Genomic DNA, 13,903 nt, shown 5'->3' with positions numbered 1-13,903 from the left:
AGCACATGGGTGTATGTAACTGATAGTCTGAGAACGTTACTTTTACTACCTAACTTTTGTACAAAAAATGTTATAAATGTATCAATGATAAATTATATAATTAAAAACTGAATATTTTTTTTTATTTAGTTTATTTTTAATGTATGGTCAAAAAACAGGTGTTTAGGTCTAATCAGAACTGTCAGCTTCACTCGCTCATTTGTATCCACGTGTTTAACACATGTCAGAATGACTACCGCTGTTGAAATATTAGATGAATCTGGACGATACAGTGACGCAGAAGACGAAAAATTAGATGCAAATAAAAGTTTTAGTCCAAAAAAAATTGTAAGTTGCATTATATTTTAGTTTATAACATGTATCATGACCTTTATTTATTTTATTTAAGATTAACGATAAACACGATAATATAAATGACTCGGATATAAAGGATTGTGATGATCAAGAAGAATATGAAAGTGATAATGAATACTATGACGATGACGATGATTGGGATGTCGAATTAGACGGCGTATCTGGAAAATGTAAACTTTTAACGATTAACAACAGCAATCCTAACTCGCAAACGAACTCGCATAAAGTGACTTCATTTCAACCTGCCGATAAATTCTTTAAAAAGTATACAAATAAGATTAACGTCGATAAATATGAACTCCCATATTTATCAAACTCCGTGAACAACTATTTGAATGAGAGCAATAAAAAATCCGACAATGACAGGTTACGAATTAAGGATAAGCACGATAGAGCTACCGTTGAACAAGTCATGGATCCTAGAACGAGAATGATTATATTTAAATTGTTGAATAAAGGAACTATAATGGAAATTAACGGTTGTATTTCCACCGGCAAAGAAGCTAATGTATATCATGCGACATCTAAAGATGCAAGAGATTATGCTATTAAAATATTTAAAACGTCCATTCTAGTATTTAAAGATCGCGATAAATACGTCACTGGAGAGTATAGATTTAGGCATGGATATTGTAAATCGAATCCGAGGAAAATGGTTAGAACTTGGGCAGAAAAGGAAATGCGTAACCTGGTTAGAATGTACGGCGAAGGAGTCGATGTGCCTGAACCGATTCTTTTACGAGGTCACGTCTTAGTAATACGATTCATCGGTGAAGAAGGATGGCCTGCTCCTAAATTAAAAGACGTCGAATTGACGCCTTCTAAAGCTTGTTCTTTATATAGGGATTGTATTACCATGATGTGGAAGATATACAATAAATGTAGACTTGTCCACGCCGATCTTTCAGAATTTAATATATTATATCACAAAGGAAAAATAATTATTATAGACGTATCGCAATCCGTCGAACATGATCATCCACAAGCATTGTTGTTCCTTAGAAAAGATTGCACAAACATATCGGAGTTCTTTAGAAAAAAGGGCGTCGCAACAATGACAGTTAAAGAATTGTTCGATTTCATCACCGATCCTAGTATAACAGAAGAAAATATGGAGACTTATTTAGAAAAAGTTTCCGATACAATGGAACAAAGAAGTTTCGACGAAATGACTGCGCAAGAAAAAATTGAAGAAGAAGTGTTCAAGAATGCATTCATTCCTAAAAGATTAGATGAGGTTCGTCTTATTCGTTAAATAAAATTTTAGTATATTTTGTAATTAATATTTTTTTTCAGGTAATAGATATTGAACGAGACATAAGATTAGCTAAAGCAGGAACTGGTGATGATTTAGTATATAAAACGATCACTGGTTTAAAATCAGATTTGTCTGGAGCTGTCACTACTCCAGAGATATTAGAAGATGGTAGTTCTGATAGTGATTCTGAGAAAACTGGTAGTGATGATGAATCAGGAGACGATAAAGGTAATTATAACTTTGTCAATATCGCTGTACAACAAATTTGCACATTTTTGTAACAAAGATAACTCAACTCATAATTAATAAATGTAATAACCGTTCTAGTGGTACTCCACAGAGGTAACTGTTTTAAAAAGTATCATTCATTGATGAATCACTATTAGAAATCATATTTATGTCTTTGTAAAACTTTAATTTTATATTGTATTTTACAGTGAACAAAAATAATAATTTAAATCTAATGTAAATTGAAGGTGCTATAAATATTTTAGCGAAACACTATTAAAAATTATATATATGCGAAAAATCGACAGCTTTTACTTAATAGCGCTCGTACACAATCGGCTCACAGATTAAGTGTTTACATTATAGTTAGGAACTTTTTAATCAAAACAAAAATTTTGGTTTAAAATTTATATTTTATAAATTTGAATACATTCATTATAATTAATATTACTTACGTCGTTTTTATTTCAATGTGATAAATAAATTCTCAGAAAATATTTTTTTTTTATTTTTAAAATCCTTATCAGTAAAATAATTAAATTGTAAATTAATCTATTAAATTTTCATTGTCTTCAGATAAGAGTTACAACGCTGGCGGTAGACCCAGAGATGAATCTCCTGAAAGTCGGAAAGCTAGGAAGAAAGCCATCAAAGTAGCACAAGCAGAGAAACGAAAAGTAAAAACCAAGAAACATATAAAGAAAAGAAAAGAGAAACAAGCCAAGAAATGAAATTAACACATATTTAATTTCTTATAAATTTATTTAAAACGTTTATAAATACATAATGTTAATAAAATACAATTAAAACTAACCTGCATACTTTAATATTTCTTCAATATAATAACTTAAAACTTACCGAATTTTCTTAATCAACGCCGAATTTGGTATTTAAAAAATAATAAACTTAATGCATTCTTCAGTCCATTAATCTCACCTTAAATAAGACACTAAGCTACTTAAACTAAAATAAATCCTAACTACAGATACTCGGCAAACATAAATAAATAAGATTAGTGTTCTATTTTTATAATATACGTATCACAATATATAAAATATTTTATATCAAGCTATGTAGCAAATCTGTGTCTGAGGCCTAAATAACACAAAGATCTGAAAAAGAGTAGTATCCCTATCATAGAACCCATCTCATACCACACCGATGATCTCGTAATGTCTAAATATTCTAATAGAACGTTGGGTTTTGAAAAGTGGCAATAGACGTCATCGCAATCTAATGGCTGTCTATTAAATCCGAAAACTGTTAACACCATAGCGACGACTCCGCATCTGATGAAAGATAGTTTCATTGCCACGTTCATCAGCCATGGAATGCTTTTAGCAAAATCGAAGCCGTAAATAGCTAAGCCGAGGCATGGGGCGATAGCTAAAGGTCCAATCGCACAACCGTTCTAAAAAAATAAACATAATATAATATATCTCCTAGATTAATATTATGAATAAATAAAAACATACCGTTACACTGAAGAATGATCCAATTGCCAATCCAATGCTTTCAGAAACCAATGATGTGATATTTCCAACCAGACAGAATATAAAGAATCTGTATAACTCATGCGGCAATCCTGCCATAAAGTAGACTATCGAGCAAAATAATATGTTCAATACAATCTGCAATGGTAGCTTTGATACTGTTAGAGCTGCGTAATACGGTACAAGACCATACCATCTGTTGAAGTATTCCTTCTTCACTAGTTTAACTTCTTGTGGATCTGAAATAAGTTATTATATATTAAATTCAACACTTAATTAAATAAATCACTTATTAATACTTACAAACCAATACCGGAACCATGATTTGTGTATAAGCAAAGAAGATTGTTATGCCAATACAGAATTTCAAGTGATTAAACATTTGTACGCCATCGTTTGCTGTTCCGTAGAAACACAAGCCGATCAATATTCCACATAAAAGATGATGGAACGTTTGTATCTGAACACCTGTTGATTAATAATACTATCAGCCGGCGATGATGTGTATAACATGTGTATTGCTATAGGACAGTGTTTCTCAAACTGGTAAAGCGGTTTCAGAGGGAACGAATGAATGGATCACATAGTTAAAATTGGCTGGTATTTATCTGGTCAGTACAACAACCCGTTTATACACTCCATTAGTGATCTGCTTTCGGAAGACAATTTAATTCAGGAACAGTTTATTGATTTGGTAAATAATGGGGGTGCAGAACATATTTTCTGTGAAATGTGTTGCAATGATTTTTGGATTGACATGGTACAGTTCTGTCCCGATGTTGCAAAGATGGCTCTAAGATTGCTGATTCCATTTACAACCATCTATGAGTGTGATACGAATTTTTCCACATTACTTACTAGCAAAACATCCCGAAACAGATTAGACGCGACAAATGACATGAGACTTTCACTAGCCAAAACAGAGCCAAACATAGAAGAACTGGTTTAGGTAGCAGATGTATCCATTCCATTGAAATTTGAATTTGATTAGCAAGATTTACCATTTTCTGAATAAATAATTGTTTGTTAGAAATGTTTTATTGACCCCCTCGCTCTTTACATAATTAATATCCATTTTAAATAATGTTTGTTTAATATTCGACAAGTTTGAGCAAAATACATTATTGTATTCATTATTTGAGACAGCTCTTATCCATTGTAATTTAGGACAACAAAAGCAAACATTATAATTTTTTTATTGTTTTAGGATTCTAGAAAGTTTGATTTTTTCCTGGAATATTGAAACATGTCAGTTCCTTCTTGGTCATCAAAGTGCGTGCATCTCTATAATATTAATATTTTATTTATTTGTCAAACAATTACTAGTTAGTAAAATCTTAAGAAATCGGGAAAAAAATATTCGTGAATTAGCTGCATAATCATTATTGTGTTTGTGATTTGTGAATATATTTTTGATAACTAAAATTGTGTTTTTGTGATTCACATATCTTCTTTATTTATTAATTTTATTGTTTTGTAGCATAATACAATGACTATCGAATACGAGTCATTAGAGTATTGAACCGATAGTGAATTTGATGATACAGGATCATCCACTAAAAACAGCACATCGTATACAACACATCGTATACAACAATTACCCCAGGACACACATTGGTCCGAAATGAGAAAAACGCCACCGTTATCAATTCCACCCCTAGACTAACGTTTTCTGGAGAACCGGGAATTAAATTCGAAGAGATTGCAAATAACAATTTGCATTATTTTGGAGTTATATTTCGAAAATGAAATAATTAAGTATACAAGAGGGGACTCAAAAGTAACGAGACTTGGGCTGTGGAAGGTAGGGACGTTAGGCGAACGAGAATAAAACACAGTTCTTTTTGTATCAATATTCATAAGTCACTATGTATTTAATATATATATCTCACCTGTGCCATTTCGGTATATCTGTAAAAGCATTCTAATCAACAAAACTCTGAACTGAGTAAATCCAGAAGTGGCGTATTCAATATCAGAATCTGTAGACATCCTCCTCATTTTAATCCATGCCATTGTCGAGCTGATGTTTGAAAACTGAGAAATCATAGAAGTGCTAGAGTTTCTTCTCTGAAATTTGACGTTATCCAACGGATTATCGTTCAATTCCTTCTCGGCCGAGCCATTAGATATCTTAGAACTGGCGTAACCAGGTATTGTTTGGCAAAGTTTACCATTTTCCATTATTTCTGACAGTTTTTTGACATTATATGGATTCTCAGTTAATTCAATTACTAAATAAATAAATATTTTATTAGTATGTATTTCATTAATTAAGTATTAGATTAGCATATGTTAGAAATTAACCGTAATCTGCTGGATTGTAATGCTGAGGACACGGTAATCCGACTGTTGATAAAAACGGTACCAAAGCTGTCGTTCCACCTTGATATATGCATGCGCCTTGAGCTATTATATACACCTAAATATTGAACATTACTTATTATTAATATGATCTTTTATTGTATAAATATTAATAACTAATTGTAATACCTGATCGAATTGCTCGAAAATAGAGGCTGAAGGTTGGTGTATTGTACAAACAACAGTTCTTCCTTGTCTGGCTAACATTTTCAACACCTTCACGCACTGAATTGTTGTCACTTGATCTAAGCCGCTTGTTGGTTCATCCAAGAAGAATACCGGAGGGTTGTTGACCAGCTCTAACGCAATAGATAATCTAAAAAAATTAAATAAAAATATATAGTATTTATATACTCAAAAAAATCACAAGATTAAAAAAGCTATGAAAATCTAATATAATTGGAATTATTGTAATATCAATAATTTGTTTATTTTTTTATCATCTTGTTTTACTAAAAATCTCACTAGCATAATCGTCGAGTTAAAATAGTACAAGATTTTTCTTAAACATTTTTTTTTCTTTATATTTTTTTAATTTTTGTTGAAAAAACTTTCAGATATGACTGTACTTAGACACAAAACATTGATCAAAGCATTCATACATTACGGTAAAAAAATTCTAATGCTTCATTCAGCATATTTCTGGTTTACATTTCAGATTTTCTAGGAGGGGGAGGGGGCAAAGATTGGCCAGTCAGTGGTCGTTTTTTATACTTCAATTTTAATAAGATATATAGTATTTCAATAAATGACATGCAGTTTTCTGTCCAAATTCAAGGGGGGTGGTGGGGAAATCATCCCCATCTGCTCCATCTAAATGACGTCCCTTGAAATATAAATACCAAACCGCTCCTTAGATATTTTAATTTAGAGAAATGCAATTATTTTTTCTGATTTCTTTGTGTTTGGTATTAGTTTATTAATATTTATGCTCTATACATAAAATTTTAATTTTTAATAAGAATTTAACATTTTCAGATTTTCCCGAGTTTACCTACCTACAAAAGATTTCGAGTGCAAAGGGTTAAAATATGCCATCTCTTCGAAATACTACGTAATGTCTACCAGACTTTTAAATCAATAAAAAAAAGGAATCCATATAATAAGATTATTGACAAAAATCCTCATTGCAAGTATTAAAATTAGACAAAGAGTTTTATCTAACGCGTCATACTGAATACGCAAAAAAAGTTTTTCTCACAAAACCTTGTAAAACCACTTTTAATAGCGAATTGTTCACATTTTTAAACATCAAACACAATTAAGATTTTGAAAAATCACTTATATATCCATATGTCACGGATGTGCCACGCTATTGACCTCTGCGTCGAGTATTACATTTTTGACTATCAATAACCGTGACTACAATCAGTAAACACAATGATCGATTGATTCTGTCATAAATATGATTTAAAGTTCACTTTCATCCGTATTAATTTTACCTTTTCTTTTGACCGCCAGAAAGATGCTCCGTTCTGGTATCCTCGTGCTCTGCCAGGCCCAGATTTCTTAGAATGTCTGCCACTGTATCTTTCCTGGTCATCGTGGAGGAATTCGACGGTAGCTTCAAAGAAGCTGCCAAGTGCATCAGCTCTCCAGCAGTCATCATCGGCTGGAGGAGATCTTCTTGTGTGATGTAGCAGGACCATTTGTGGAACTCGCGGTTGTTCCTCAGATTGTTGCCTACCAAAAATTCACCATCTACACCGGCAGATCTGTATTTTATACAAGAAAAATAATTTATTTTATATTATAGTAGAAAAAGAAAGCTTTGTAATAATATATTATTATATAATATTTTACCTGTAGCCAGAGAGTGCGTTGAGGAGACTACTTTTTCCAGCCCCTGAAGGACCCATTATGGCCGATAAATGACCGGAATAGAATTTTCCGCTGACATTTCTAAGTATTTCTCTTGGTTTTGTTTTTCCTGAAACGATTTAAAATTTGTTTTTTAAAATAAGTTTGAATACTAAAGTTTATTTCTATACATATACTTCAATATTAGTGTTTATCTGTGAGAAATCTGATTTTTTGCGAATTTTAAATTGTACAAATATTTTAAAATGGTTTACAACAATATATAACCATTACATATATTTTTTATTAATTTAAATATATTCCCAGAGTCCCATTGATATCTAGCGATTTTCTGCTTCGCTTTAAACATATACTTTAGTTTCTGCTATGTTAATTAACCAGTCACAAAAACAGTTGATTGCTTCTCTCACGAACAATTTTATGTAGTCATCCAAAGCACGCAAGTTGTTTGTTTCCAGGCAACTGTGCGAAATACAGAAAGTTAAATGACCTGGGGGTGCCTCTTTTATTCCGAAATGGACGGTACTCACTTTTTCTATGGAACAGCGAAGGCGGTGGATTATAACATTTAATTCTTTCTATGGAAAAGCACGTGAGCTCAAAATTTGACTACTAATGTTTTTTAATCAATTTTATCAAAACAGTGAAGTAGACATTTAAAAATAAATTAAATTAATACTTAAAATGTGTAAATAAGACTGGCCCTGGAATAGTCCTTAATTAAACAAATATAATATTGTTGGGCCGCTATTAAAAAAAACTTATTGAAGTGAAGAGTAAGCAACGACGAATTAAACCAGGAACTCATTATATTTGTGATTGATTCTATGCTTTTCTGCAGTATTCAAGGCTGAAGAATTTTTAATAAAATAATAATCATTGTGGTAAATATTTTTTGTAATAGTAACATACGTTTTTAAAATAAGTTTGCACCTCGTGATGTTTTAAAATTTAAGATTGAGTATTATTAATTAATGACTAAATTTTTTAATTTATTTTAATTAACATTTAGAGAAATTAAAAAAAGTATATAAAAATATAACACATTTTTAGTTATATCCAAAGTATAGTGATTTCGAAGGTAATGCAGATAAACATATGATAATTCAGCAGAAAACATCGTTTATGTTTTTTGTTGAATTATATAGTCAATTTCATCGTACAATAAAAATGAGTATGTAATATGCAATGCATTATACAAATGTTCTATTATGTTATACACACGATTCAGTTTAACAATTGATACAATTACCAGTAAAACTTTCTAAGCATCGTAAGCACAATTCATGTATACAATGTAATGCGTTTTTTCTTCTTAAAAAACGTACAATAAAGAGGAACGTTTTTCCTTTTATAATTACGTTATCAGACTTTATATAATCTGGAATTATTTACAATTTACACCACATAAATAATAGTCAAACCATTTAACATTCAAATAACGGTAAAGGTAGAAGTTAAATATATATTTTAAGGACGGAATAGCGTAGTTCGTAACGTCTCAGACTAGTAACTCTGAGGTTGCGGGCTCGAGCCTATAATATAACCATAAAAAATATGTTAATATAGATGTCACTGATTCCCAGACTTTTAGTCTGGTGGTTAATACTTACTTGTAGCTATTCATTATATCTGATTGAATTACTCAATTGGTACATATTTACCCCATTGTAACACATTGGACTTACGACTGTCAGGTTACAACAGAAGATTTAATAAAATAAATATTATGTTTTGTAAAATAACATAAAACTGATTTAATATAAATTATCTATCTATCTCTCTCTTTATATATCGTTATTTTAAAACTACTACTGTAAACAGGAGTTAATAAAATCATTAAAATTTGTGTAATAAGTCCGGCACTCTTCTGATACGCTATAACAATAACTATGTACCAAAGAAAGACCGCATATGACACGCCTTTCTCCATTGCATTGTATACTTATTTATCCGAAAAGGTTTATACAAAATGTTTGTATAAAATCGGAATCCTGTGTAATATAAAATATTGCGCCATCAATCTTAATTATGTCGCAGTATAGAAATGATTCGAACACATAGATTCAAAGCCTCACAAGTTACGAGGGATATTTGAAGCATTGTTTCGGTTAATGGCATAGGTAAAATATGGCAGAATTGTGTCGTAAATTTAAAACGGGAGGAAGTGGTGTTTGTTATGAAGAAATGAGCGGAAGGCCATTAGTTGTTACTGATCAACTCATCCAAATCATTTGTATAGTCGTTTAACAATTGATAGTATATAGAATGTTTTTTTATGATGCCGAAAAATGAGTACAGTATGTATATAAATAATTTATACATATACTATAAAATATAAATAAAACATGTTTCCTAACGATATCTCAAAATAAAATACTTTGTAATTTTATTTTCCGAACATACGTCATACATTTGTAAAACGAATATTTTTAAAGAAAAATTGCTAAATTTTATACATTCTTAAAGAAGTCTTAAACTTAGTTCTGCGTATACGAATTTTAGCGTATGTGATTTATTTACATGTTTGTCTGGATAATGATTAATCATTATAGGTTCGAAGAATGTAATACCGTGGGTTTACGCTTCGAATAAAATACTTGTTTTTGCAAAACTAACCACGATCTTGTCTGCATGAATAAGATAGTAAAATATTTTATTGTTTTATTATACCAGTGTGTAGAAAATAATGCTGACTCATCGTCTTTATCGTACTAACCCGCATATGTTAAATAAAATGTTTTGGACTATTTTTTATATGGATATTGCGAAAAATACTAACCTCATTCCTCAGTTTATTACATTCTGTGCACAGAAATTTAATAGAAAGATTTTTTTTAATATTTACGATAAGCAATAACATATCCAATGCCAAAGTAGTTTAAATATAATTGTTTTACTTTTACATTCAATAATTACATTTGTGGTGCGAATAAATTTACTATTAATTTTATCTAATATATGTATGTAAAACATTTATATTTATATTATATTTTTACTCGTATGGAACACAAACGTCTTACTCAGCAAAATCGTGTGCTTAAGATAGCCGTGTCAATTTATAATGATGAAATTTATTTCCAATTTGTTTCTGTTTATAGCAGTGATAATATTAACAACCAAAATTATATTGTGAATACAAAGCATAAGTAAGTAACGATAACGAAAAAAGTTGTCATCCGTTGTCACTGATGAACTCAATGAAAAAATAATTTATGTATTTACTGTAAATATTTAAAATATTATAAATATTTCGTTGAATTATTATTACAACTTAAAATGAATAGATATTACTATACAAGAATTGCGATTTATTAAATCCGAAGCAAGCACAATTTTTTTATAGCGTTTAGGATCAATATTCATTTTTTTTCTGGTTTATTTTTATTTAATAAAACATATTTTTATGCAATTTAAACGGGTGTATGATCTTTAGCAGAGTATACATTGTTGAAAAAAAATATTTCAACTCAAATTTATTGACACTAACATTAATTTTTCGCTGGCAGAGCTTAACGGAATTTTATAATTCGAACGACCGTTCCCGCACTTTGGCGGTTTATTATTATTTTTCAATATTGTGGTATGTGTTGGCAAACTACGCAGCAGTCAAAGTATCATCATTTAAAATTAAGCAAGTAAAAATCACCAAACATAGACTAGGGATTGATCACATTACTTATTGAAGTTTGATTGTTTATAACGTATAATATCTCTAAGGTTAATTTAAAGAAAATTTATGTATTTAATTTTATTATAACAATGTTCTTTTTTATATTTTATTTATGAGTATGCAAATGTAACATGTCTGATATTGATTCTAAACGTCACATATACATAATATATCATTTTATTTTATTATTAAAATTTTCTTTTTTGCATTTTACTTATAAGTATGCAAATGTAACATGTCTGATATTGATTCTAAACGTCACATATAATATATAATAGTAACCCTTTGACATTCTGATGACATTTATAGCTTTATAGTATGTCTTTTATTGAATATAATCAGGGCTACGTTAACAATACAATAGTTTTAAAACCATTTTCTGATTCTATTTACCTCATTTCTATTACAAGAACTATCCATTTAGGATTGCTAATTGGTAAAAATTAAAAGCGTGTTTCGTGGCTATAACTTGTTTTGCTATAACGGAAGCTAAGAGGTCATTCATGTACATCATTAGTCTTTCTTACAATTTCTTACAATTCAGTTTTTTTATTATTGTGCTAGCCACAATATTAAAAAAAAATTAATTGTATATACATATATGTAGTTTTAATTCATATTTTTTATTTGATGATTCAATCCATCCATCTCTAAATAATTAATTTTATTTACTAATAAAATATACCAAGGCAAAATTAAGACTTTAAATGCACTATTAAAAAAATAAAATCATATAAAGCTGTATATATACATATATAATTTTGGAGATGGCTCATTTTTCAAACAAATCTCCATCCAAGGCTGGTTGGAAAAATAAAAGATTTTTCTATATATTTTATATAAAACTTAAACTTTCAGTCTACAGCGACTAAGCATTAATTTGATGAGGTAGTTAAGATAAAGCCGTTTCTTTTACGGTATATTATACTTCGTTTCAATATTTTACTGCCTAATACTTGTATTTAATTTCATAAGGAAAAATGTAGACAATTAAAAATATTACAAGAAAATAATTCACAATTTAGCTCGCGTCAATAGTTAGTTATGCATCGACGAGTTCAACATTTAACCTTTATAAGAAAGTCTTTATTTATTCAAGTGTAAAATAAATGATACTTTAACAATTATAAGTAAATTTGAGATATTTTGTAATAGTAATATTCCAAAATTGAATAGAAATTGAAAATATCTTTAATAAATTTATATCCAAAGAAAGTTATATCATTGAATCGATGAGAAGGAAATTGAACAAAAATATAGCAAATATAGCTCTGATGTTCTGAGAAATAACTACTATGTACATATGTAAAATATGTTAATGCAAATCGCGTCCGTAAAATGAACTATACGAAGAAAAACAAGTTAAACGGAGTCATGCGAAACATAAGGCAATTAGACAAGTCTGTGTGTGCATGAAATTTATAATAAAATGCCTCATACCGCTAGATGAGATCATATTTGTGCTTAATTCCATAACACAATACACAAAAAATGTTTTTTTTAAGAATTAGTAAATTGGTACTTAAGTGGTTAAACTGAAAATGCACTCGGACTTTAATCACTTATTTTAAATAAAATGTGTAAACTAATTTATGAACAAACATTGTGTGTAAGTATTGATAAAAGCATAAATGCTAAAAATATAATATATATTTAAATTTATAAATTAATTGTGGGTTTAAATTTCATGTGAAGTTTTGGGAAGGGTTTGAGGTATATTAATTAATCTCTTGGAAACTCCAGTTAATCGACGATATAACATATTATTGATAGATATTATCAATGTCCTAATGGACCATATGTTACGGTATGATATATAATAATACCTATTTATAAAATTACGTTAATTATATATATGAAGAAACAAGAAGACGTTACTTCATCTTAAAATCTCTATGCAACGTTTATCGCCCAAATGAGTAAGTGACTTATATATAAACGGTCTGAATTTTGATTTTTTTCGTCTAAGTAGTGTTATACAAATGGGAGTCTGAAGGAGCAAGGTGTGAAGAATAAATCTTTGATTTTATTGAGAGGCAATTTCACCACATAATGACACGCATTGTCGTGTTGTAGAAGGTAGAACTATTCGAATTATGTTTGACAAGTGCAGGCCTATTATTTATTTTTCGTGCAAATGATCCAGCTGATCACAAAATAAGCTTGCTGTTATTATTTGGCCAGATTTGAGAGTTTCGTATTGCACTATCCTATTGCAATCGCACCATACACACGACATAACAGTGAGCCCGAGCTTCGTGGTAAATTTTGCTACTTAACCTCTATATAACCACTGTCTTCTACAACGATTGTTGTCATAAAATACCAATTTCTTAACTAAAGTTATCAAATAATTGATAAAAGACCACCAGTTTCAATATCTAGAAGCTCTTGATATCTGTAACAGTATGCACGCGGTCGCATGTATTAGAAGTTTAATAGAAATACCACGCCTTTACTTTGTTTTTTGGTGCTTATTTTTAAATTATAGTGTTAAAGTAATTGATACAACTACCATTTAAATAAAAACAACAACAAAAATGTGTCACTATTGACTTGTCTTGTGAACTAAACATTTATACTATTTTAACAAATTTTTAAATACAAAATATCATAATCTAGTCTTATAAGATCTACACTTATAATGCGATCAAAACGATTTATTAACTAAAGTATTATTTTACCTGAATTGATATGTATCTGAAATTACTA

At 29.7% G+C, this 13,903-nt stretch overlaps 2 protein-coding genes across 2 annotated transcripts in view; one reads left to right on the top strand and one right to left on the bottom strand.

Annotated features, from left to right (window-relative positions):
* The first annotated feature begins 189 nt into the window (after nucleotides 1–189).
* Nucleotides 190–2,650, top strand: RIOK1 (RIO kinase 1). The gene is made up of 4 exons (XM_088183064.1): nucleotides 190–327; nucleotides 389–1,591; nucleotides 1,651–1,840; nucleotides 2,417–2,650. The coding sequence occupies exons 1-4, from the start codon at nucleotides 229–231 to the stop codon at nucleotides 2,569–2,571; spliced, it is 1,647 nt and encodes a 548-aa protein (XP_088039190.1). The 5' UTR covers nucleotides 190–228; the 3' UTR covers nucleotides 2,572–2,650.
* Nucleotides 2,584–13,903, bottom strand: part of LOC148238859 (ATP-binding cassette subfamily G member 4) — a 33,610-nt gene continuing 22,290 nt past the window's right edge. Inside the window, exons 3-10 of the mRNA XM_088183054.1 lie at nucleotides 7,501–7,627; nucleotides 7,140–7,412; nucleotides 5,827–6,013; nucleotides 5,641–5,755; nucleotides 5,226–5,567; nucleotides 3,637–3,801; nucleotides 3,316–3,572; nucleotides 2,584–3,251 (exon numbers count right to left, since the gene is read on the bottom strand). Of these exons, the coding sequence (XP_088039180.1) occupies nucleotides 2,910–3,251; nucleotides 3,316–3,572; nucleotides 3,637–3,801; nucleotides 5,226–5,567; nucleotides 5,641–5,755; nucleotides 5,827–6,013; nucleotides 7,140–7,412; nucleotides 7,501–7,627 (1,808 nt within the window). The 3' untranslated portion in view covers nucleotides 2,584–2,909. The remainder of the gene's footprint in view (nucleotides 3,252–3,315; nucleotides 3,573–3,636; nucleotides 3,802–5,225; nucleotides 5,568–5,640; nucleotides 5,756–5,826; nucleotides 6,014–7,139; nucleotides 7,413–7,500; nucleotides 7,628–13,903) is intronic.

This window comes from Plectrocnemia conspersa, unplaced genomic scaffold (assembly GCF_051122295.1).
Source record: "Plectrocnemia conspersa isolate PC_06_02 unplaced genomic scaffold, ASM5112229v1 ptg000001l, whole genome shotgun sequence".
Taxonomy (NCBI): Eukaryota; Metazoa; Arthropoda; class Insecta; order Trichoptera; family Polycentropodidae; genus Plectrocnemia; species Plectrocnemia conspersa.
This window is presented reverse-complemented; position numbering and strand designations above follow the sequence as displayed.